At 40.5% G+C, this 26,877-nt stretch overlaps 1 protein-coding gene across 3 annotated transcripts in view; it reads left to right on the top strand.

The window, feature by feature from the left end:
- znf423 (zinc finger protein 423) overlaps positions 1 to 26,877 on the top strand; it is a 205,196-nt gene that overhangs the window by 56,085 nt on the left and 122,234 nt on the right. For all 3 annotated transcript variants that reach the window (XM_052152241.1, XM_052152240.1, XM_052152242.1), the window contains one exon: positions 405 to 608. In XM_052152241.1, coding sequence (XP_052008201.1) covers positions 405 to 608 — 204 coding nt within the window. The remainder of the gene's footprint in view (positions 1 to 404; positions 609 to 26,877) is intronic.

Genomic DNA, 26,877 nt, shown 5'->3' with positions numbered 1-26,877 from the left:
GCAGTGGCAGATTTCTCCATTGGTCCTTTACCGTGCGCCACAAGCGACTGGGTGGCTCACACTCAAACGGCTCTCAAAGCCTCGGGCCCCTCTCTTACACTTCAGTCTTGCAGCTCAGAGGAGCTTTAATGCAGTTTTGACTGAGTCTAGACACACTTAATTGGTATTTATTTATAGAGGATGAGAAATGTGAATCCAATGTATTTGTGTTTTTTTTATTTAACCGGGTTGTATTTTTTGGCATATTGATATAAAGAGCTATCATCAGCACAAATATAAAGTAAACGTAACAGGTTTTAAATCATTAAATAAATAAATAATTATTGTAGTTTGATACAGCTGTCAATCCCTTGTTCTCATATCTTGCCCCTCTCTCTGTTTGGTGTGTGTATGTTTGTGTGTAGATGCAGCAGTTTCAGAGCGAGACTCAGATCGAAAAGAAAGCAGGGAGGCTGGAGAGGATGGAGAACAGAGTGTGACGAGTCATGATGAGAGGGTGGGAGAGGAGGATCTAGATGACGACTCTATCTTCACCTGTGACAACTGCCAACAGGACTTTGAGTGCCTGGCAGACCTTACCGAGCACCGCACCAACCACTGCCCAGCAGGTTTGTGGATAGGTGTGTGTGTGTGTGTGTGTGTGTGTGTGTTTCTGTCTTCCTCTGTTTTTAAAGGTGTAATAAAAGTATAATATGATTTTTTTTTTCTTAGTACAATTAGTACATTTGACTCTGCTTGTTTTTATCAGCCCAACATAAAAACACAGATAGTTCAAACAGATAGTCCTGCACAACCTCGCGCCATTGGTTGAGCCAGTGTTGCCGTGTCAGGCTGGTCTAAAGGCAATGTTTTAAACGTGCCACAAGGCCACCCTATTTACAATTTTATGGGTGGTCAGCATATAATTGGCTCACTAATGGTTGTCTATCCACATTAAATTGGGATAATAAATGTATATTAACATTGAAAAAAATTACAGACTTCACCTTAAATTTAATTCCCGAGGAGAATAATATTTTGCAGTAGGCAGAAGTTGGGATAGATTTGTAGGCAGTAGGGTTACTCTGAGGCCGTTGGCTGTTCTGGAGTCAGTATGCTCCCTCAGGAGAGTGGTGTTTTAAAGCTAACATGCAGTACACGCACACAATAGCCGTTATTACAATCGCAGTAATTAATGAAACGCTAAAAGCGGCCCTGCAGGGGCATCTGCTTCCTAGCAGATTAATCAAGGGCCTCACCTTAACGAGCATAAAAAATCAGGAGAAGAGGGGGAGAGGTAGATAGACTGAGAAAAAAAGAGAGAGAGAGTCTTATGCAGTATGTTTTATAAATAATCTCTCTGAATTTTTTTAGTTGTGGAAAATGCTCTAAGTCTCAAATGTGATGCCAGTGGCCCTCATCATAGCAGAGCACATTTGTTTCTGAGGGGACACAATACAGCGTAACACTTGTCTGCTTACAAAGTAATGAAATCTTGGCCCTTGATTTTAGAGCCGATCTCTGCTCCTGAGTCATCAGAGAACTGCATGTTGCATATTGGAGGGGAAAAAGAAAGTGAAATGAAATGATAAAATGTAGCATCCCAGGGCTGAGCGAGCCAGAGATAGCAGAATTATCTGGGGCCATGGCTGGAGGATTGAACCAATAATGAACCTCCTCTCATTCAAAGACTATTATTATTATTGTTATATACTTTATATTATTTAATAATATTCTATTGATTTAATATAATAGCATGCCAGTAGTAATAATAATAATTATTTTAATATTGTATTTATTATACTTATTATTGTTGTTTAATTTGATTAATTAAAACAAAAAAGAAAGAAAGAAAGAAAGAAGTACATAAAAAAACCCTTGTCTAAGTTTTTGACACACTCGCGGGAGCTGGCCTAGTGGATAGTAACATGTCGGTGGTGACTTCATCAGATAAGGGAGAAACACATGCAATGTATGAGTGTGTGTGTGTGAGAGAGAGGCCATGTTGTGGATAGCAGTGGATGGTTCCCATGGCCCCGAGGAGAGCCTGGCCAATATCAGCACACCAGCAGAAGGCTCATAAAGCCACTCTATCAATTTACAGTTATTATTATGACCACATACCCCGTCAGAGCAAGAATATTCTCTCTCATTTCAAGCATATCCACGCCATGCCACGAAAATGAAATTTTCTATTCCCTTAACAGAAGAGAAGACACTGTGGCTATAGAATTACACCTGGAATCCCATCATATGTTTGTGCTGTTGTGTATGTGTGTGGCTACCTGTTGTTTGCACACTTTCCTTTTGTTTCTTGCTCTTCGACAATATATATAACCTCTGATATAGTTGCTGCCAGTCCCTGCTGTTATTGTCTTTCTCTGTCTGTCCCCCCCGTCCTCCCCTTTTTCTTTTCTCCCTTGCCTTGATCATTGATCGCTGGTCATATGATTTCTACATGAGACGATATTTAAGACTAGGAATGTCTGCCTTTCTGTCCCTCCAAATCTCTATGGCTCTGCTTTCAGCTGTACACTCTCACATTGTTTCAAACCTGTATGCTGTTATGTTTTAAGCAGCTCTTTTACATGTAGTGTGGCAGGGCGGAGGGCGGGGCCGGGTCGTGATCCTACACACCCGGTCCCGTATTAGGCTAATTATGCCTCCGTGAGGTTTAAAGGCTGACTGAAGAGGGCCGTGCGGGAGAGAGAGATCGTTAGCGGACATGTCCGTCATATGTGTTTGTGTCTTTGTTTTAAGTTTACCATTAAACTATAATTTATATTATCAAGCCGGTTCTCGCCTCCTCCTTTCCATTGAATACGTTACATTGGTGCCGAAGCCTGGGAAGGAGGAGGGATACGCCGTAGTAGAGTTCTCGCCACTACCGTCCACCCCAACGGAGCAGTCGTTCAGGTGGCTGGGCTCCTCGTCCCCCGGCAGATGGCCGCCGACCGCGAGCAGGGAGGGGCTCACTGCCGACCGCCTGGAGCGAGAGAACCGCTGCCAGGGATGGGGGAGACTCCTTCTAGTCCCCGAGAACGCGGCGGGGTGTTCCATCCGCCAGGGGCTGGAGGACTGCCTCAGATCCGCCCGGAGAGGCGTGGCTGTCGTCCGATAAAGGGTGGAGGAGTGGCCGAGGAACAAGCTGCAGGCGGTCGGCTAGGAGCCCCTCCTCCCCTCGCGGTCGGCGGCCATCGTCCTCGTTCAGGTGGCTGGGCTCCTCGTCCCCCGGCAGATGGCCGCGGCTGCTCCGTTGGGGTGGATGTTAGTGTAGAGAACTCTACTACGGCGTATCCCTCCTCCTTCCCGGGTTTCGGCACCAATGTGACGTATTCAATGGAAAGGAGGAGGCGAGAACCGGCTTGATAATATAAATTATAGTTTAATGGTAAACTTAAAACAAAGACACAAACACATATGACGGACATGTCCGCTAACGATCTCTCTCTCCCGCACGGCCCTCTTCAGTCAGCCTTTAAACCTCACGGAGGCATAATTAGCCTAATACGGGACCGGGTGTGTAGGATCACGACCCGGCCCCGCCCTCTGCCCTGCCACATGTAGTTTATAGTGACATTGTTTGTCAAGCATTAATATTCAAAATCAAAAAGGCCATAAAAGTGGTCAATTTGACTCTTGGACTATATTTCAAGTCTTTTGAAATCGTTCTATAGCTTTGTGTGCAGACTGAATTGTAGGTCATTATTCACTGATAATATTCACCTCCATTGCAGCTCTCAAATCAATTATGTGTTAAAACTGCTCCATAGTCACCATATTTGAAATTATATAATTATATCATTTTAATTGTTTTAAACTGTAAGTAAGAGATCACACACTTTGCTGGTCATCGGACACCATTATATTGTCTTGTCTGTATGTACTTGGTCATAAGGGTAGATTAGTGTTTGTGTGCACAAGTATGTGAAAGTATGTATGACGTGTGTGTCGGTGATACAGGAGTGTGTATGTGTGTGTGTGTGTGTGTGAGAGAGTGTTGTGCTGTGAGCTGATTCTGAGGGGTGGCTCAACTGGAGGAGGAATCTGGAACACTGGCTCCCTGAGGAGCGCTTGGAAAAAAAACCTCAGATCAAATGGAGAACATTCACTGCACTGCTCCGCTCCACTGCCCTGCAACCGGCCAAGGTTGGGTCCTGGCTGTTAACAACACTCACCTCTCTCTCTCTTTCTCTCTCTCTTTCGTTCTCCCTCTCACCCCCTTTCTCTGTCCCCTGTGGTGTTGTGCAGCTGACCCTCCCTTCGTAGTCTGGAACAGAAGACCCTATAGCCCCCTGCGTTTGGCTCAGTTGAAGACAGAGGCCCAGTTTAGACTCTCAACAAAGCGTGTGGACCAGTAGGCTTATTCAGGTGTCCCAGCATTTAGCATCCTCACTTATCTATATGTGTTTTTTTTTGTGTGCTTTTTTTGGTCAATTGTGACTATGGGTTTGTGGCAGGGCGGAGGGCGGGGCCGGGTCGTGATCGTACACACCCGGTCCAGTATTAGGATAATCAAGCCTCCAGAGAAGGATAAAGGTCGACTGCAGAGGATTGTGCGAGAGAGAGAGAGATAGTTTATGGACATGTCCTTCATGTGTGTGTTTGTCTTTTGTTTAAGTTTTATATTAAACTATTATTTATATTGACAAGCCGGTTCTCGCCTCCTCCTTTCCATTGATCTCTTTACAGGGTTATACTGTATATTTTAGCAATACCACACTGGCACACAGGTAAGCATGCTGTTGTACTGACTATTATATTGTTGATTTTCAGCTGAACAGAATGATTGCAAGTGTGATATTGCTTTTATACAACAGTTTTATAAACCGGATGTTAATATCGAGTTGCTCACATTTTAGACTAGGGCTGGGATATTTAACGTGTTAATTACTGCGATTTAATAATTAATAATAGCATAACAATTACACAATTAATACAGTATTAGGTTTTCACTCCCTTAAATTTCACTAATGTTTTCCCCCATTTCGTGTGACTGAAGTTGGCACAGAAACTGATTGTATGGATAAGTGGATGTTTATTCATTACGAGTGATGCATGTCCCTAGCATAATAAACACAGGAGTAGATTTACTGTATGGAGAATGGAGACTTCACCCACAAGTGGTGAGTCAGATGTGGGAGAGATATGGGCAAGCTACCGTATCTCTTCGCATCGCCAAAAACTGCCCACACTGTCAACTGAACCAGTGACAAAAGTGAACAGCGTGAAAGAGACCCAACGTATGTGTGTGAAAGAGACTAAATGGCAGCCAGAGAATTTGTATTATTTTTTATATTTAAAGAAAATATATTTTTGCAAAACTGAAATTACGTGCTTCATACCACATTTGTCTGCTCTTTTAACATGAAATGTACAACAGGGGGTGCCAAACCTGAGCGAAATGAGGTTGTAATCAGAAAAGGGTTTTTATTTGAATTTTAGATGGAGGTTTTAATAAAACATACCTCCCTACCCTAAAACATTACCCTAAACTTCACCAATAGTGTCCGAAAAGAGAAATGAGAGTTTAACAAAACAGACATCCTTACCCTTAACCTAGACGTAACCTTAACCGATAGTGTTTTAAAAAGCAGAATCAAAATGAAAAGCACATTTTCTGAAGCAACCACGTCAGATTGTCACTTCTATGTCTCTGTCGTGTCATGTGTCAGCTTGAGTTCTTGTCTGGTTTTGAACCGCAATCCTGTGTCCAAAGTCCAACGCTGTATGAGGTACACTACTGCGCAAGCGAATCATATTGGAATACGTGTATGTAGATTGGTCTGTAATATAAGCGTTAAATGTATAATTTTTCAAAAGATACGTTAGAGTAAAAGTGTGTCCCATTATCATAACAGAGCATGGTCTGAGTAATAGAGAGAAAAATACGTGTTTTTAAAGTCATAATCAGCTATTGAAGTCATGATTTGAGTGAAAGTAAATAAAACACAGTTTTTGTAGCACCTCTAGTGTTCATTTCACCTGAAAACTGCAGGGAACTGTACCTTGAGACTAGGGCTGCAACTAACGATTATTTTGATTGGATTTGATGAATGATTATTAGAACGATTATTTGACTATAATTATTGCAACGATTAGCTCTTAACCAATTATTCAACTTCTGCCCCCACTTAAAAGGTTGTATTAAACATGCTTACTAAAAATAAAGAGGACAAAATCATCTTTTAAAGATATCTATAAATGGCATTCACTGAATTAAAGGGAAAAAAAAAACTTTATTAACTTTAATTAAGTAAAGAAATTCAATGCAAAAAACCCCAAAAACTATTGTTAAATTGTTCAATTTTATCCATTTAAAATTGTCTAAAAAATCCATAAAACAAGATAAATTTACTTGAGAAAGCAACATATAAGATATTTAGACTTGCTTTAAGAGAATGTATCTTAAATCTAAGTGTATTTTGTATATAAGTGTATTTTTTAACTTGGTTATACTTCTGCGAGTGCAGTAAAGACAAAATATACTTATATTCAAGATCTATTCTCTAAATATCTCATATGCTGCTGCTCAGGTGAATGCATCTTTTTTTTTTTAAAGGATTTTTAGATATTTAAAAATATTTCTCAGATAACAATTTTTTCTTCTTCAGTATAGTTCCTAAAGTAAATGTACATTGTTTTAAATGAGTTTTAGATATTTTTATTGGAAAACAAGCCAAAACAAATCATAAACGTATTTTGTTGCCGTGTATAACGGGGCGAAGACTTCCTCTCTCACCTTTCTGTTCACTTCAGTCCATCTTTAACTCACAAAAAACAAACTCTGTCTTATTAATAAAGCTGCATATTGCCAATTTTCTTCACGATGAGAAATGCACAGTGACATTATGATTCAATAAGTCACGAACCATCACGTTATAATCTAGCTGCATTAAGTGTGCGTGCAGGATGATGGGAGAGGGAAAATTATCCCTCTCTATTGTGCGAGCATCCCCGCAACAGTGTGTGCAACAGCGGGGTGCAGTTTCAATCTCTGCCCCTTAGATCGGGACATTCACGCAACTCATAGAAGAGGTGCTGACCGCACAGAGAAATGCCAGTTTCGGATTTTGTAGTTAATTACATGATCTGTTTCTGTATTATTTGAATTTTAATAAAGCTATAATGCATTAAATATAACTGCATTTAAGATGTAACACCGGGGTGTTTCCTTTAAAGAGCTCCAGCTCTGCTTATTCCTCAACGAGAGTACTTCTGTATTTACTTATTTGTTATTTTTGTATAATTACCTTGTTCTTTGCGATCTATATAAGATGAAGCTGGTTGGAAAGTTTGGAGTGCATCTGTACTGTGATTTGTGTAATTCTTCCTCTCCTCAGTCAGGTGTGAGCTGCAGTGCTGCTCTCAGGAGTCATCATTATTCGACAATTTTTTATTGTTGATGTTGTCGATAACGTCAACTAATCATTTCAGCCCTACTGGAGACACATATAACAAGTTTTGCAAAAATTTATATAGAGTCACGTTTTCACTATGAGACCAAGTTGAAATAATAGTTTTGAGATTTGAAACTTCAGCAAATAAAACTTCAGCATTCAATTGGTTTCATATTAGTATAGTGTCTTATAATGCATTTGCAATGTACACTTAAGTTCCTCTTGTCTATAAAGCTTGATATGAATTAAATCTGCACATTTGATCCCATTATTGAAAGTCCGCAGAAGAATTTGCCCAACTTTTAATAACAGCATGTCAATGGATTTTATGGCATGTGTACATATACTTGAATAAAATATTATACCTGTAAATATGTGTCTAATTAACTCTATCCTCAAAAACAAAAAAACATTTTTTTTTTTACAAATGTTTATTTTTAAATAATTAAACGAAATGATGACTAACTAATTTCTTGCAAGTTCTTTGAGTCAAAATATCAAGTAAATATATTTATGATTAGATTTTTATGTTTGTCTTTATGTACCATGATTAACCACGATAAATCATTGAAAATTGTGCATTTAATTTTGTAATAGATTCACAGCCCTATTTTTATGCAATATGGCCAGTTATTTTGTCTATAGTATTTATGCTCCGCTAACAAAAAATGGTTCCAAGTTAAACCAAAGTACAATTTTTGCAAGTTGTCGAGAAATGCAGACTGACAGCTGAAGGATAGTGATATATAGAGTGAAGTGATCAGTACTGTTATAGTAAATATCAGCATTTTTGGAATGCCACTTGTCCAATCTAATTAGGGAACCAGAGCTTACTGGTGTTAAAACGCAATTTTGACCACCCTATAACCTTTCTAAACTAATGTGGCAGGACAGTGGGGGGAGATGGGGAATGGGGCCGTGATGGTGAGGTACACACACACACATACACACACACAGAGGTGACCACTGCATGGCAGCTGAGCTCTTCTAGCATGTCCCTCAGATCACAATTCATCTGACATTCTTTGACCCATTTATTTTAAAACGGCACAATCAGTTAATATTTTGAACGTATATGTGCCTAAATAAAATGAATGTTGGAATGTGTGTTTCTGAAGGAGAGCCAGTGAGGAAGACTGATAGAAATAGGAGACTTAGGGGAGTAAGCCAGAGAATGGTTGAGTGAAACAGCAGTGTGGGTAAAGGAGAGCGCTGTCAGTCAGCTGGGGGGGCGGGCTCTCTGCCTGTCAGATACAAATAGGAGGCGAGTGCTAATTAACCCGCCTTCAGAAGACTGAGGGGAACGGCAAGCGCTCCAGAGAGACGGACTCAGAGAGAGAGAAAAAGAGGAGGGAGGAAGTGGAGGGGGTTTTGCTGCACTATACAGCTCACACTCTCTGTCACTGTTCTGAGAAAGAAGGGTGGGAAGACAAATGAGAGGGAGGCATATTATTTTTTTTTATTTATAATTGTTGTCGAGAGAGGACAAGGAGATGATGGGTAGAAAAGGAGGGAATGGGGACAGTAAATGTCAGAAGATGGATTCAAACTTATCTCAGCTGCGTGTGCACCACACTTTGGCGTGTCAGGCCATGTGTGCTAACCACTAGGCCATGACTCTGACATTAAGATGTAAACTAAAACCCCCACATATTCACACATGCTCCAAACTACTTCAACAATATATACACTCACTGAGCACTTTATTAGGAACACTTTGGTCCTAACACATTGCTCGATGTGGTCTTCTGCTGTTGTAATCCATATGCCTCAAGGTTAAACGTGTTGTGCATTCTGAGATTCTGAGAGTGTTTATCTGAGTTACCGTAGAATTTCTGCCAGTTTGAACCAGTCTGACCCTTCAGTTTTGACCTCTCTCATCGACAAAGCATTTCCATCTGCAAGCTGCTGCTCACTGGATGTTTTTTGTTTTTGGCAGCATTCTGAGTAAACTCTAGAGACTGTGAGTGAAAATCCCAGGAGATCAGCAGTTACAGAAATACTCAAACCAGCCCATCTGGAACCAAAAATCATGCCACGGTCCAAATTATTGAGATTATATATTGTCCCCCATTCTGATGGTTGATCTTTAACTGAATTAACTGAAGCTCCTGACCTGTATCTGCATGATTTTATGCACTGCTGCCAAACAATTAACTGTTTAGATAATCACATGAGTGATAATTGTACAGGTGTTCCTAATAAAGTGCTCAGTGCGTGTATATTTAAAATACAGTATATTTCATTCAACTTACGAATGGTGTACTACAGTAGTTGTCTCCACATATTAAGCTGGGGTAGAAGAAAATATATGCAAGGGACAGAAGATGTATAGAAATTTTGTTAATGTCAAGCGTTTCAATTCTGAGGAAATCTGCAGAGCATTCGAAAGAGTTTTAGGGGCTTGGTAATCGTATACCTCTCTTACTCACTCCCTCTCTCTCTCTCTTTCTAGATCTGTAACATTCAGTACACACAAACTTGTTTACTTACACACACACACACACAGCTCTGTTCCCTCTCCTCTGCAGGCAGGCTGGGTAGGGAGTTGTGTGCCTGTCAGGCAGTCGGCCTGTAATGGGGGCATGTGACGTGGCCTCTGGGTGGTTCAGTCCCTTGAGACCCTTCCGTCACCCCCTCATTCTTCCACTAAACACACACCCATACTCTTGACAACCACACTCACCTAGGGCATTTCATGGCATGAATATATATCTCCTTTCTAGCCACCTATATATCCATCAATCCATCCATCCGTCTGTATGTCAGTCCTGGCCAACCAAAGACCCCCCAACTCCTTCTGCCTGTCGTCACGGCGGCAGCTGAATCCAGAGAGGCCAAGACTCTTATTAAAGCTGCAGATCATTTTCCCTCTCCCATCATCCTACAGAGAAAGAGAGAGAGAGGAGAATAGTTTGAAACTTGATCCAGCTTAGCTGTGAAAGAAGAAAAAGCGACATGTGGTGAAGGACAAACGTAGACATTTGAGTTTGAGTCCTATTTGTTTGTGTTACTTAAGTTTATTTTATGAATAAATGTGTCTAGACATACATTTGAATATCAAAGGAATGTTCTGGATTAAATACAACCTAAACCATATTAACTTAAAAGTATGTTATTAAAGTATGTTATTTTTTACGTTTAAATACTGTCTCCTGTTCCAGTTTAAAATGCAGAGACATCTGTAAGTAAGCCATTTGTAGATTGATTTTGTGGAAAAGTGTGAACATGGTGGCTCTGTGGCACTATCAAGGCTCTTTTAACCGATGCCAGACGTTACACTGAAAATAAACACGTATTCACGCTATATTACGCTCCATTCCAATGGAATTTGTCTTTTATTCCATTTGTAAAAACAAACAAAAAACATGCTTACATTTTCGCACTTACAGTTGCAGTCTTCGGAGGAATTTTGCCATGTAGACTTCTATTGTAACTGTTAACGTGTTATTTTGTTTGTTTTTACAAACTGTGGGACAAGTCTAAATATTTTCTGTGGTAATTCGCAGCTTGCTACATTGAATGCATCTTAAGTTGTTTTTAACCTGCATGTTTCCAGGGACACGTTTGCTTTGCGTCTCCATTTTCAGTACCTATCAGAGGAGCTTGTTTTTGTGTGTGCGGGCGCATTTGCGTGTCTGCAAATCAGACTACGCGTGTTCCCTCAAAGTGAGTGCTGCTTTGTGTGCTGGTCCTCCCTTACCCCCTCCATTCCCTCTCTTCTCTCTCTCTCAGAGCCAGAGGGTGGCCTGAAGATTCCTCCACTAAGCCTTTGGCACAGATACAAATGCAGTCACAGCTGGTTGTAAACTCAGGTTTTCCAGGGGGAGCAAGAGCCCTGCCTCCATAAGAGAGAGAGATTGAGGGGATGGGAGGGGGCACAGCATCCAGGGAGTGAGAGAGAGGGAGGGGGTGAGACGAAGGAGGTTGTTTCAAAGCACACTGGAAGTCATTTTTCATCACCGGGTTCATTTTTCACGATGAAGTTCTTTTTCTCTCTCTTTGTCTCTCTCTGTCCCTGTCTTTCGGTGTCTCTTTTTCTTTTCCTCTTCTGTTCCATCTCTTTACTCTGCCTCACGTACGTGACTCTGCTTATATTATGTTTTTCTCCCCTTTCAGCCCTAGATTTTCCTTTTCCCCTTTTATAAAATATGGATGACACCAGTTTTGGGCACTCTAGCAGAGAGAGCAGTGCTCTGTCTCAGTAGAGACTCAGCTTGTGCATGCACCTAAACACATCGCTGAGCAATCTGTCAACATTTCAGCAACACATGTTTTGTAAAAAAAAAAAAAAAAAGGAAAGAAAGAAAGAAAGAAAAAATAAGGAGAGGATAAAAAGGAAAAAAGCGCTTCCAGAGGGAGTAATGGCTCCCACCAGGACTCCGAAAATGCTTTGAATTCAGCAGATTTCTATTGCGGGGGGACTCCCCTGGGGTGCCTTTTTTACAATGCCTGCATTTCAGAAATTTGAGTCAAAGACCCCTGGGGGCGTCCTTTCATAATGCCTGAAAATGTAGGGTTATATTGTGTGCAGTTCCCCATGGGGCCTTTATTAATACCTGAATTCTGAGGGACTGGAAATTACACTGGGACTCTGTGGGGGCCTGCGCTCGCACCAGGAAGGGAGAAAAACTCTGCGGGGACGTTCTCTCTTCTCTTTCTTTTTTCCTTCCATTCTCTTCTCCTCTCTCTCTCTCTCTCTCTCTCTCTCTCTCTCTCTTTCTCTCTCTATTCTCTTCAGTTTTTCCTGCTCCATGCAAGAGTAAAATAAAAGAATTTGCCAAAGGACACAAAAAAGTAGCATGTGTGTGTGCTGTGTGTGTGTTGGCGGCGGTGGCGTACTTGTATTCAGCTTGCCTTCTCGGAGGGAAAAAATCAGCCGATTAAAAATGTAACTCTCTCTCCTCCTTTCTATCTCTCTCTCTCTCCCGCTCTCTTTATGCTGCTGTGTCGAGCAGGCGGGCGGAAGAGGGGAGAGTAAATATTTGGTCTGTCTGCGTGTGCCCGGGAAGAAGCCAAAATCTGTTGGAATATCCACACACATGTTTTTTTTTCCTGGTTGTGGAGAGATGAGAGAGAGAGGTAGAGCTGATATTCTTGCCACCAAACACACTTATTTGTATTCAGTGGCTATAAGATGGGTGTGTACGGACAAATAAATGTACAGATAATCAAAGTACACAATTACAAATCTATTTCTTTTGGTGCATATCCACGCAAATATGCTTAATTCATACAGTGCTTATTTGCACAAGCTCTGGCCACGCGTCTTTGTGTTTTACTGGGAGAATTTGATGCGGCTAGCATCGTTGCCAGGTTCACAAAGTCTCTCTTATTCAATATCACCCTTTAATGCATAAATATTACAGCACAGCATAACTAATTTATACATATAGATCTGTGCGCACCTCAGGAAGTGCGCTAGTTCAAAATGATTTTTTTGCTAATTAGATTAAAGTTTCTTTTCCTTAAAATGACTTCTCAAATTTGAGCCCGGAGTCAGTCGAGGCCAACACTGCTCCTATTGAACGATTGTGTGGGTGCGTTGGAGTGTGCAGGTCCATTCTAAGATGGCTGCCCTTTGTTGGTTTTCCACCGACACAGCCTTTATCAGAGCCCTGATTGAGACTCTGTGGGAGGAGGTCAGGTGTTCCGGTCATTCAATGGCCACGTTGATTGGTTTGCATCTTAGAGTGCATGAAGGGTTTTTGCTAGAATGTGACCCCTGGTCGGTTGGTGTGACCTCCGTGACCCCGGGTGTTGGAAAATAGGGCCGTTACCAGGTTCTTCACGGGGAGTCGTAGTAATGAGGAACAGCCTGTTCTCTTGGATTCTTGCACCCCTGTGGCAGCTGCCCCCCAAGTCTGCCCCCACACCCCTTCATCTCTTGTAGTGGTTCTCAGCTGGTTTTGATTCAGGACTGAGGTTAAATATCGGACATCAAATGGTGACCTAACATAATACCAAAATTGTTTATTGTGCAAAAGTAACATACATTTTCAAAATTGTATTTGAAATGTTTTATTATTAGAAAAATAACATTTAGGAAAATTTGGATAAATTGCATAAGCCAAACAATATGTATAGTAAGGGATAGTTCACCAAAAATAAATGCAATTCTTTCATAATTTACCCTCATGCCATCCCAGATGTGAATGACTTTCTTCTGCTGAACATAAAGATTTTAAGAAAAATGTAAGAATATCTCAGCTCCATACAATGCGAGTAAATGGTGGCCAGACCTTTTGAAGCTCCAAAAATCACTTAAAGGCAGCATAAAATTAATCCATATGACTCTTCTGAAGTGATGCAATCACTTTTTTTTTTTTACTATGAAATGTCACTTTCACTTTCAAAATGTAAAAGTGAAAATGGAGATTTGTAGAACAAAATTACTTCAATATTGATCTGTTTCTCACCCACACCTATTATATTGCTCTCTGAAGCTATAGATTAAACCACTGGAGTTTTATGGATTACTTTTATGCTGTCTTTATGCGCTTTAATGAGAGAAATTTCATTTTTGTGTGAACATGACACTTTGTTTACAATTTTCTAAATGCAGAAACCACAGTATTTTACCAACCTAACAGATGAAACAAACATCAGGCCTAATATTTTATTACTATTAGCCATATTATATTGCCAAAGTACTCTGGAGTTTGATTGGACTCACAGTATTTGACATCAACAACAAAAGATATAGGGAGTATATTCTCCCTATTTTCTCCTTCCCTTTAAAAGTTTATTATGATATGATCATATAGCTAGTTGCATTTTATTATGTGCATTTAGCATGTTTTTAGAGTCACTGACTCTATCAGAACAGACCCATTTTTAAGTTGCATCCCACCAGTTGAGAACCACTGCTGTAGTGGATAACCCAAACCCTGCCCTCCCTCTTTTCTCACTGTCTCCCTTGCTCTAGCTCTCCAGCAGTGTCCTTTCTCCCTTCTTCATTTTATTTTCTCTCTCTCTCTCTACCTCCTATTGGGTTTGGTCCATTTGCCCCCATCTCTCTCTCTCTCTCTCTCTCTCTCTCTCTCTCTCTCTCTCTCTCTCTGTCTGTCTGTCTGGCGTGGAGTGGAGGAGCACAGCTAGTAGCCACAAAACATAATGGAGAACATTATGTTTTGTGGCTACTAGCTGTGCTCCCCCACTCCTCACTGGCTCCCTATAGTCGGCTTAGTGTGGACTGAGAATGGGTGTAGAGCGGGCCTGTGTGGGCCCTTCAGGTTTGGCCCTCAAGGTGTTCCACTGCTGCTGATGATGTTGTTGTTGTTTCCATAAAATATGAAGATGCATGGTGGCGGTGATTTTGCCAAGATGCGTTTATCGATTGACATCCTTGTTGATCCTGGAACAATATTCCTATCTATCAAGCACATTTTAGGGATAGGGAAGGGGGGTAGGGTTAGGTTTAAGGGGACGTTTGGCCAATAGAACTCACGCACTGACCTCTTGGATAAATCCAAAAGATACGTATTTCAGAGCTACGTGTTTTTTTGTTGTTGCTTGAAAGTAAGTAGACAGTATATTCTAACATTTTAAAATGTAATATAATTTGTTATTTGTGATTTATTATTTATTAAAACCAGAAATCCTATCCCAACATCATATCTTGTACATTATTATTCTAATCAACCTCTCATTTCCGTCTCACTTTATTGAAAGACCATGGCAGTGATACTAAAAGAGGAGGAGATGGTCCAGTCAAATAAAAATGAATGGGAGAAACCATAGCGCTCAATATGGTGGCCGTAGGCCTGTAAAAGAGATGAATGCATTTTTTTTAGAGGAATGGAAGTTCAGTCACCTTTTTGGTAGTGGCATCACCAGCCTGATTCAGGTTTTTGGATTCTTTGAGATAAAGATGTCATTGTTGTCAGATTTGAAAATGTTATTGTAATTGGAACGTAATCAAAAGAATGGTATTCCCCATTCAAGTAGATAGGAGCTGTACTTGTAAGACTGGAAATAGCTGCCCGGGGTGCTACCAAGATGGCCGCCAAGTGAACCGACTTGCCTTAAAATAATCTTTGGTTATGGTTTGGGCTATGGTTTTTGACATCAGTATTGTTACAGGAATAACAAAAAGATGTTGATCCACTTGAGCTTACTTGTCCAAATCATGGTGACCGAAGATGTGGTCATGTAGTGTTGTATGTCAACACAGCTCTGTAGCTGCAGACCTTGAGGATGCACAAACACAGACACCTAGACCCACATTCTCTTATACATTCACACACTCAAGGGGCCCAAATCACACACACACGCACACATACACACACTTGGTGCAGTGGAGCCAAAGGGCAGTGTGCCAGGGGGAGAGCTGTTATAATAGTTTTAACCCTACGCTCAGGTGTGGCTAGCCTTTGTCAAGTGAAATGTCAGGAAAAGCAGTGCCCCTGGGATGCACACACAGAGAGAACCAGGCAAGACTGTCTGAATCCACACTCTTTTCAAAGAGCCCTGCCTTTCCCCCTCTGCAGACAGACCAGAGTCCATTAACCACAGCCGCTATCGCAGCACACACACACACACACACACACACACACACACACACACACACACACACACACACACACACACAAAAACGTAGCCTTATTGACACACTCACACAAGCACGCATGTGCACTGATACAACTTGCAGACATACATACACGCTGATTCATAGATGTACACACAAACACCTTTTCTGGACTCTTCTTTTGTTACCTTTAACAAAGTGGTGTGTTGTGTGAAGACAGCTTCTACAGCTCTGTTCTAAAACCTAGTGACCTGCCTCACTGTCTGCCTCCTATATTGGTAGCGGCCTTGATGATTTTTTGCCTTAGCATGTTGTTAAGCTAACAACGCGATCTAATAAGCATAAAAATACATAGCACACAAATATTGGGTAAAATCGTCCTGTTTTGATCAGATTTAACTTTTTTGTAGGAAAGTGTTGAATATAATATGTATGTTTATAAACATAATTTCTCCCAAACCTGATGTTTGACTTGGGTCAAATGGAAAGGAATTTGGCAATAAGAAGATATCTCTGTTGACTGCAGAATTGTGCTTAGTAGACAACAGAACAATGCTGTCTAGGTATAGGCAGCTCACTTGGTTTTAGAACAGAGTTCACAGTGTGTATCTGTGTAGGCTTCCAAGACTTTCAAGATTTGTCGGCCTATCACAGTGTTGTGTAATAAACAAAGATCACGGCCCACCTTTGTTGTGATTATTACATCTCTCATGACTTGTATATGCTTAATTTCTTCTCATATACGTATACGGTCACATTGTGACACGTGTATTTTCATTTACGTAGTTACAATATTTCACTGTTCATATTTTGCATATAGCTCTTGCGTGTCTTGGTAAGTATTGTTTGAGTGTGCCCACAAATGGTAGATAACCTCTTTTCCAATGTTCCCATGAGTACAGCCCCCCTCAGGGACCTCAGCCAGTCTTAGGGAGGCTCTCAAACACCCATTACGCCCTACCTCTATCTTCCTTGGTCACACACACACACACACACACACACACACACACACACACACACACACACACACACACACACACATACAGACACTCATACATGGTGATGTCAGTGGCTGGTTACTCCCCTGGGTGCTGGGAGCAGTCTTTGTTCCCCCTCCAGTCCTGCTCCTCTCTATGTCATTTGTCCCTGGAAAAAGCCATCCAGCTAAGTGCCTTATTGGAATCCTTCGCATCTTGGCAGGTTCGCAGAGGGGGGCCTCCGAAACCTAGAGGGAGTGATAGTTGGATAGTTGGAGATAGATTTGAAAGTGAAATTTATAATTTTTTCATTGTTAAAGTTCTTTCTCCTATTCCAGCTTAATTTTATAGACCACAATAAGTAAGCCATGGTAGGTTGATTTCTCTTTAAACACTTCGAGTCTGTGGCGCTATCAGAACATTACTCTTTACTTGTTTGTGCATACCTGCTAGCCTATTAAAGCAACATTGGCTCAACAAATGGCATAAATTTGGGCTGGGACTATCTGTTTTCTCGGCCAATGAAAGATGTGGTGAGTGTTTGGGAAACTAGTTTAAAAACTAGGTGTCTCCTAAAGCCCCAGCTAATACACACTTTTAACCTTTTAAAGCACAATATCAGATAATAGAGACATGTACGTTTTTCCCCTTCTTTCAGTGATGACAAATGGAATTAGTGCGGTCGGTGCACATTGTTTTTGTCAATGCCTGTGACAGTGGAGCTTCTCAAGAGAGATCGAATGAGGGAGAGAAAGGGAAGTGTGTGGTGGGGGTTAAGCATTCAAAGGAGACAGTCCTCTATTGGGGTTAAAGATTTGGAGAATCCTTCTGCTGTTCCTCTGAGCACAGATCCTACACTGCACCCAGCCTCTCTTAAATATTTAAACCTGTTTCTAATTTCTGGGGAGGATTGGAAACTTGCTGCTGAATAAGTAACCAGACCTGGGGGTGGGTGACGACGCCAACTCATGAACTCCACTTGTGGAAAACACGACAGATACAACAGGCACAAACATACAGGCAAATTTGGCCTTAATGTCTCACCATTGCCGTCTTTCCCTCTGGAGTCTTCTGTTCTTTTCTTTTTTCTTTTCTTTTGCTTTCCTTTCCAATTTCTTTCTTTCTTATTTCTATCTTTCTTTCTTTATTTCTCATTTAATGAGAGCAGCTCCAGTGGAATGCAGTTGGGCCGCGGCGGACCTGCTCTCTGGCTGGCTGGTGGGAGCGTCTTGCACATGTAATGAACTCCCCCAGGACACAGCACAGCAATGCAGGCCTGTTTCCACGCTCCGTTCCCAGGGCAGGCCAGGACTGCTGCTGCTGGGAGGGAAGACAGGGAGAAAAATAGGGAAACAGGGAGACTGGTTAACCCCCCGTTTTGCTGCCAAAGCGTGCGGCCTGCGAGCGGGTAGATAAAGTGGAGTGGGGGATTGAGAAGAGTGAACGGGGGGGGGGGGGGTCGGAGAGAGAAGTGAGAGTGTCGGGGAGCTCTGACAGCTGTGGGGGGGGGGGGGTGAGAGTGTCGGGGAGCTCTGACAGCTGTGGGGGGCTTTGGTTTGACTGGTGAGGGGCTGATAACGGGCTGGCAAGGATCGGAGGCGCAAAGAGAGGGCTAATAATCATAATCATGCTAGAAAAGTTTAGAGCCAATACGTGTGTGAACAAGTGTGTTGGTTTTGAATTGTGACGATAAGTGGAGTGGCACAAAGAAGTTTACATCTCTATATCAAAAGAGTTGTAGGAACACAAATTAGAGACTAAAATAAAAAGTGCTTCATGAGTGCTTCATGTGAAGAGTGTTCTATTGTATTTGCTAATCAAAAAAATTAAATAAAAAAAAAACCTTAACCTGCTTTGAGTAAAAAATATTTACTCCAAAGAAACTATTGTTTTGTGACAAACAACAAACCTATTTCAACTTCTGTCATTTTGCTTGTTAGAATTTATGCTAAAGTGTTCAGTAGAATGTAGTCTCTTTAAGACATGAAATCTGCTGTCCAGTTGGACCAATCAGTACCCGATACACTCAGAAACAAGCCCAGGATAGCAGAGGGATCTCTGGTAATAGTGTTGTGATTAGGTTGTATTGACAGCAATACAACTTTCCACCACCAGTTTGGGTCAGAACAGATAAACATACTGATGTAGACGAGGCAGCATCATTCCCCAAGTGCCCTTAAAATGCACTATGTGCATGTCAGAGGCTTGACAGGGCACTGTAGTAAGCCAATTGCTCATAGATGAGAAGTTGATCTGCTCTTTGTGCCGAAAGCCAGAGCCAAGACTTGAATCTAATTTTGGATTCAATCGGCAATCAATGAAAAATGCCTGCATGTGATGTTGTAAAACTTTGGAGAGTTTGAAATCAACTTTGCAGATGCAATCTAGTCAAGTCCAGTCAATTTTATTTGTATAGCACCTTTCACAACACACATTGTTTCAAAGCAGCTTTACAGAAGATCAGGTATTAACAGAAGATAAAACTGTAATATCTATAATGTCTTAGAGTCATCATTGTGTAGTTTGATAAAATCTGATTGTGAATTGCGTTTAAAAATAAGTAATTAATTAATAATTGTATTTTTAACCCCAGTGAGCAAGCCGAAGGCAACTGTGGAAAGGAACACAAAACTCCATAAAATGTTGGTTAATTGATAAAAATAACCTTGGGAGAAACCAGACTCACTGTGGGGGGCATTTCCCCTCTGGCTAACATCATGAATATCATGCCAATATTACTTTCGTATAGTGCAAGTCATGGTTTAAAATAATTAAACTAAGTAAGTGTAAAGGGTCAGTGTTTAAACAAAGATTTTGTATGAACTCTAAGATTAATGTCTTTGAAGTCCATCCTGGATTAACTGCAGAAGTTCACATAGATGCAATTGTCCTTGTTAGTTGGCTAATGAAGGCTTTTGTTGGCAATTAATTGATAGTCTATGTATTCCATTTCAAGAGTTTAGTCCATCGTTAGACCGAGGTGATGCTGGCAGAGATCAGTGAGTTGCATCACAGTTCAACTTGGTCAGTAATTTTGGTGAGGTCTATCCTAAGTCCAAGGTTCAGGCAATGGCATATGAAGTATCCCATGTCTTATGGTTGGAGTTGGCATCAGTTCATCCTCTGAAGTCCATCGTAATAGACTGAAGTGATGTTTGGCTGACACCAGCTGCTATTAGTCTTCATCACACAGCGTCACGAAGCAGTGGAGTCCAAAATGAAGCAAGAATGGAGCTGGATCTCTGGTGACCTCAGGATAGGAGTCCAGAAGTTGAGACAGGGAAACAAATATAATTATAATAGCATAGATGCCATTCAATTTATTGTAGAGTTATAGATCATGATCACTGTTACTGGTTCCGGCAGACCTAACTAAAGCAGCCTAATTATGAGTTGAAGTATTAATTAAGTGTATGCCTGGCTAAATAAATGAGTCTTTAATCTAGACTTAAACTGAGAGAGTGTGTCTGCTTCCCGAACAGTGTTAGGGAGACTATTCCATAGATTTGGAGCAAAATATTAAAAGGATCTACGTCCTTTTGTGGATTTTGATATTCTAGGAACTATTAACATGCCAGAATTTTGCGATCGTCATTCATGTGATGTAATATAGCGTGGTAGAACGTCACTTAAGTATTACAGAGCTTGACCATTCAAATCTTTGTACGTAGTTAACAGAATTTAAAAATTAATACGGAATTTAAGAGGTAGCCAATGTAACGATGATAAAATGGGGCTAATATGATAATATTTCTTGGTTCTCATTAGCACTTTGGCTGCTGCATTTTGAAACAATTGAAGTTTATTTATTGATCTTGCTGGACATCATCCAAGTAATGCATTACAATAATCTAGTCTTGAGGTCATGAACGCATTAATTAGTTTTCAGCATCAGGAACAGAGAGCATGTGTCATAATTTAGCAATATTTCTTAGGTGGAAGAATGCTGTTCTACAAACATTGGTAATTTGATTTTCAAAGGACCTATTGGTATCAAATGTAATACCTAAGTTCTTCAATGATGTAAAAGTACATCCATCGAGAGTCAAATGATATTTTAACAGCTTATTTTTAGAGGTTTTTTGTCCAATAATTAGTACCTCTGTTTTGTCAGAATTGAGTAGATGGAAATTTCTGGCCATCCAATCTTTTATTTAATTGATACACTCTGCTTATTTGGAGAATTGGGAAATCTCATCAGGTTCTGAAGAAATATAAAGTTGTGGATCGTCGGCATAACAGTGGAAACTTATTCCCTAAATCTGGCCCTAAATCTGATCCCTGTGGCACTCCATACTTTTTGTTTGGTTTGACAACTCCTCATTTACATAGACAAATTGGTAGCGTTCTGCAAAATAGGACCTAAACCATGTTAATGCAACTCCACAAATGCCAACATAATTTTCTAGCCCATTCAAGAGAATGTTGTGATCTATTGTGTCGAATGCAGCACTAAGATCTAAAAGCACTAGAAGTGAAATGCAGCCCTGATCAGATGATAAGAGCAAGTAATTTGTATATCTGACAAGTGTAGTCTCTGTACTGCGATGAGGCCTATATCCTGACTGAAATTGTTCATATATAATTTTTATCTGTATTAATGAACATATTTGGAGGATACTATCTTTTCTAGTATTTTCGACATAAATGGGAGATTTGAAATCAGCCTATAATTAGCCAGTTCTCTAGGATGAAGTTGTGGCTTCTTAACAAGTGATTTGATAACTGCCATTTTTTATTTGGGACATGTCCTAAGGATAGTGAGGAGTTAATAATATTAAGAAGAGGTTCTGAGATTACAGGGAATACCTCTTTTAAGAGCTTTGTTGGTATTGGATCTAACAAACATGTTGAGAGGTGAGAGTTTAATAAGGACAGGGGAGTGTGTGCGTGACTTGTGAACGGTTGCCCGATATAGACTGACATAGACTGATATAGGTGTTTCTCTCTCAACGCAATACTTTCACATCTCAAACACATCAGTGGCCCCTGTCAGACACTTTCCAGAGATAACAACATTTATTATAAATGGCATGAGCGATTGTTTTTTCCTCCAATGTAATAATACCCATATGCAGTCTCTTAATGGCTGGAAACACTAGTAAGTAATAAAACACTTGGGGGTTTGATTTAATTTTTTCTATATTAATTTAAATTTGGGGCATGTGTGTGAGCTTGTCTGGGAGACACACATTGGCTGTGTGTATTTGCGTGTGCGTATGTGTTTATGTGTGTGTTTGAGAGAGAGAGAGAGAGAGAGAGAGAGAGAGAGAGAGAGAGAGAGAAAGAGACCGGTAAAGGAGAGAGACAGGTCAGATAGACAGGAAAGACATCAGGCAGCAATGCATCTGGAGTTTTGCTTTATCAAATTCTGAGTATTTTCCTTCTATTCGCTCAAAGGTGAGGAGCAACACCTCTGCCATAAAAATGATACCTTTTCTTTTTATCTCTATTAGCCTAATTACTCCTAAAAAATATTTTAAAGCTGGTGCAACCTGTTGCATCTGGATAGCAAGTGGTGATTGCTAAGGCACTATTACTGTTGCTCATACCTAAGCCCAAAGTATACATCAGTTAGACACGAACGCTGAGCGATCAAGTACTGCACGCATGGCGCAAATCTCGTCATCAGCAGACTGCTCGAGCACTGAACCCACGCAGCCCGATTTTTCTAAAAGTGCATCTTTGCTGTCACAAAGAAGCACTAGAAGAAGATGCAATCGCCAGCAACAGTGGATGTGCAAGTCAAGAGCACATGTGTGAGGAGGTCTGGTGAGACCTGGATTTGTATAACTCAAGTCTGAAGGAATATAAAGACATCTTTATTGGTCTAACTCTTGTAGGGAAATAGTCCGATGTCTCTTAGCTGTCCTAACATGCATGCATCAATGGCCTGTGCACACAGTTAAATGGAGTATATTTTGACAGGCTTGCATTCGACTGTATGCAGACGTAGAGCGCAAAATGGAAGTATACATAGGGCTTAAGAGTTAAGCATTTGGATAAAACTCTAACCCTAATTATTAAGCATCGGTGCTTAACTTGTTCCACTAAGTTTTACTTTGTACACGAATGATACCTCAAATTTTGCGGCTTGCTGGCGAGACTTGTGCTCTTTTTTCTAATTGATCAGACTTAGAATTTTTGGTTGACAATAAAATAGCCAAACTTGCATTGTAGGACCTTAGCTATATCTAGGGCTCTTTGGACATGGGTCAGTAAACAACTACCTTGCAACCTCCTAGAACACCCTTGCAACCACTTTGCAACCACCCACACCACCCTAACACCATTGTGACTTTTGCACAGTGAACTCCAATAACATTTGTGTCAGAAAATGTAGAAAGCTACTTTATTTAAATGTGATTGAGTTGGATAGTCTGTCATTGATGAAGGAAACATACACCGCTGCATGTCTTTCATAGGACATGGCAGATGGAGAGAGAAGGGAGGGTGGAGAGTGGGAGGGAAAACATAAAAGCAGCATCAGCAGCCGCCACACGTCCATCGTTGAAGCCATTTTCATGTTTCTGTTCTTTTGCGTTATTAAAAAGTGGTGGCGGGGAAGTATTTGAAGTCAGGATGGGGCTGCACTTTTACTGTTAGTCCCATTGCAATTCTTTTTTTCTGCCATGGAGTCCAAGCAGCCAGTGGTCACAATTGATCTCTTCCACCCGTCATGCTGCCCTCTACCACACTGTGTGCCAAATTGTGTGTGTCTGCATGTAAGAACAGTTTTATTCATTTTTGCATATGTGTGTGTGTTTGTGCAGGCATTTGTATTCACAAGTATATCCATAAGCATGTGTATTTCCTATGTGAAACCACCTGTGGATATGTCTTCCTATGCATTTACACATGTGTCTGTACACATCATTGTGAGGCACTCATATACGTTTGAATGTGTGTTTGTCTGAAGGTCAGCTTGGTTCTCCTTCCCAGAGAACAGCCCCTGGGGCGATGCCAGAAGTTCCCAACAAAAGTGTTTTTTTTTTTTTAGTCGGGCAGTCACAGTGGACAGCCTTTCCTCCCATGGGCCAGCAGGAGGGCTCCCTGCATGGGCTGAGGCCTTACTGGCAAAAGGGGAGGGCCAGGATGGGATCTGGCAGTGTTTGTATGTCCCGATAGGGGTTGGAGTGTGTATGTGTGTGAAGGACTAGTGCAAAGGCAACCCTAGGAGCCAGTGGATTGGAGAAGTTTTCACATTGCCTCCATCCTCTCTCCCCGCATTTTAGCGGATGTAGGCCATAATTACTGGACCCCCCGGCTTCCCTTTCTCCCGACCGCAGCCTTTGATCTATTTCATGTTGGGCAGATTTTTTTCACACTCGCTGTACCTTTGTCTCGTCCTCTCTTTCTTTTCTCTACTGCTTCTTTTCCCCCAGCCAAGCCCCCTTTGATGGAGACAGTATGCACTCTTTAATACACAAAGACTTCTGTCTCCCTCTCCCCACCCTCCATTTTGTTTTAAAGTTGGGTCGTTTTTGTTGACAGCCACATTGAACTTGATACAGATTTTTTTTTCTTTCCTGTTTGTTGTTTTGTTTTATTTTGGGTTTTTTGATTTTCATGACCTTGATTAAAGGCACCATGCTCTTGTTTTTTTTTTTTTTGTCACAGTGTTAAAGGGAAATATACTCACAAAGTTAATGGCTAGCCACTCCTTGGGTTGCCCTGGCATCCCTCTTTGTTTTTGAACAGTAAAGAATCATTATACAGCCGTGTGTGTTAGTTTAATGCATGTTGTTATTGTTTGTGTGTGTGTATGTGTAGGAGAAAGTCTCGGGCAGTGCGTATGTTTAACAAAAAATAATAATCAACTGATGAAATCATACCAAAGTAAATAAGCGGCCCTTACCTGTTGGCGGTCGCACATTGTCCGTTGTTTAGTACGCCTCCCGCCAGGCACTGATCTATAGTCTCCTGCATGTGTGGAAGTGGGGGTTGTGTTTGTTTGTAGAGTAATGGCATTGTTTGCAAAATGCTGGCTTGATTTGCTATTCGGTGTGGCTTGATAAGGTGATTCTTTTGGGCTAATTGCCATGGCACGTACTGCTTCGGCGACGTTAAAGGGACGTGTGACTTTCTAAGAACTCTCAAAACACAACACAAAAGAGTTTTTCCACACAACGAATATGAAGAAGGATGGGCACTTATGGTACAATTAAGTAACATATAAGTAATTATTATGACTTTTGCACTGTGTTTCAAGTCTTCTGAAACCATAAAACTGTTTGAGAAACGGATTGAAATTTGTTGTTATTCACTGAAAATGAAAAATTTCCCTCCAATAAAGCTTTCAAATCTCATTCACACTTTTGCACACACACACACACACACACATGTTGTGTTTCCATGTTTTATGGGGACTTTCCATAGACATAATGGTTTTTATACTGTACAAACTTTATATTCTATCCCCTAAACCTAACCCTACCCCTAAACCTAACCCTCACAGAAAACTTTCTGCATTTTTACATTTTCAATAAAACATTGTTTAGTATGATTTATAAGCTGTTTTCCTCATGGGGACTGACAAAATGTCCCCACAAGGTCAAAAATTTCGGGTTTTACTATCCTTATGGGGACATTTGGTCCCCACAAAGTGATAAATACACGCACACACACACACACACACACACACACACACACACACACACACACACACACATGTTGTGTTTCCATGTTTTATGGGGACTTTCCATAGACATAATGGTTTTTATACTGTACAAACTTTATATTCTATCCCCTAAACCTAACCCTACCCCTAAACCTAACCCTCACAGAAAACTTTCTGCATTTTTACATTTTCAAAAAACATAATTTAGTATGATTTATTAGCTGTTTTCCTCATGGGGACCGACAAAATGTCCCCACAAGGTCAAACATTTCAGGTTTTACTATCCTTATGGGGACATTTGGTCCCCACAAAGTGATAAATACACGCTCACACACACACACACACACACACACACACACACACACACACACACACACTCATGTTGGTCTACCTATCATTATGAGGACTTTCCATAGACATAATGACTTTTATACTGTACAAACTATAGATTCTATCCTCTAAACCTAACACAACCCCTAAACCTAACCCTCACAGAAAACATTCTGCATTTTTACATTTTCAATAAAACATCGTTTAGTATGATTTTTAAGCGATTTGAATTATGGGGACACTACAAATGTCCTCATAAATCACATTTATAGCATAATACCCTTGTAATTACCAGTTTGTAACTTACAAAATTGTCCTCGTAAATCACAAAAACACGCGCACACACACACACACACACACACACACACACACACACACACACACACATGTTTGGTTTCCATGTTTTATGGGGACTTTCCATAGACATAATGGTTTTTATACTGTACAAACTTTATATTCTATCCCCTAAACCTAACCCTACCCCTAAACCTAACCCTCACAGAAAACTTTCTGCATTTTTACATTTTCAAAAAAACATTATTTAGTATGATTTATAAGCTGTTTTCCTCATGGGGACCAACAAAATGTCCCCACAAGGTCAAAAATTTCGGGTTTTACTATCCTTATGGGGACATTTGGTCCCCACAAAGTGATAAATACACGCTCACACACACACACACACATAGATCTATATATATATATATATATATATATATATATATATATATATATATATATATATATATATATATATATATACACATATCATATATATATATATATATATATATATATATATATATATATATATATATATACACATATCGTTTTCTAGCAATCATGCCAAATGTCAATGGTTCTTGTGTAGGGGTGGGTACAAGTATTGATTTTCCGATGCATTACAATCTTCGTTTGTTCTTTCTATACATTCTTAAATCCCATGATTCCAATATTTTACTCTATGCGCAATCCTCTTATACAGTGAGAGGAAATCACTCTCATTTTCAACCAAATTCCATGCTGTGCAACTAATATGTATAT

This window comes from Xyrauchen texanus, chromosome 21 (genome assembly GCF_025860055.1).
Source record: "Xyrauchen texanus isolate HMW12.3.18 chromosome 21, RBS_HiC_50CHRs, whole genome shotgun sequence".
NCBI lineage: Eukaryota > Metazoa > Chordata > Actinopteri > Cypriniformes > Catostomidae > Xyrauchen > Xyrauchen texanus.
Note: the sequence above shows the minus strand (reverse complement) of the source record. Positions and strands in the feature narration are given on the sequence as shown.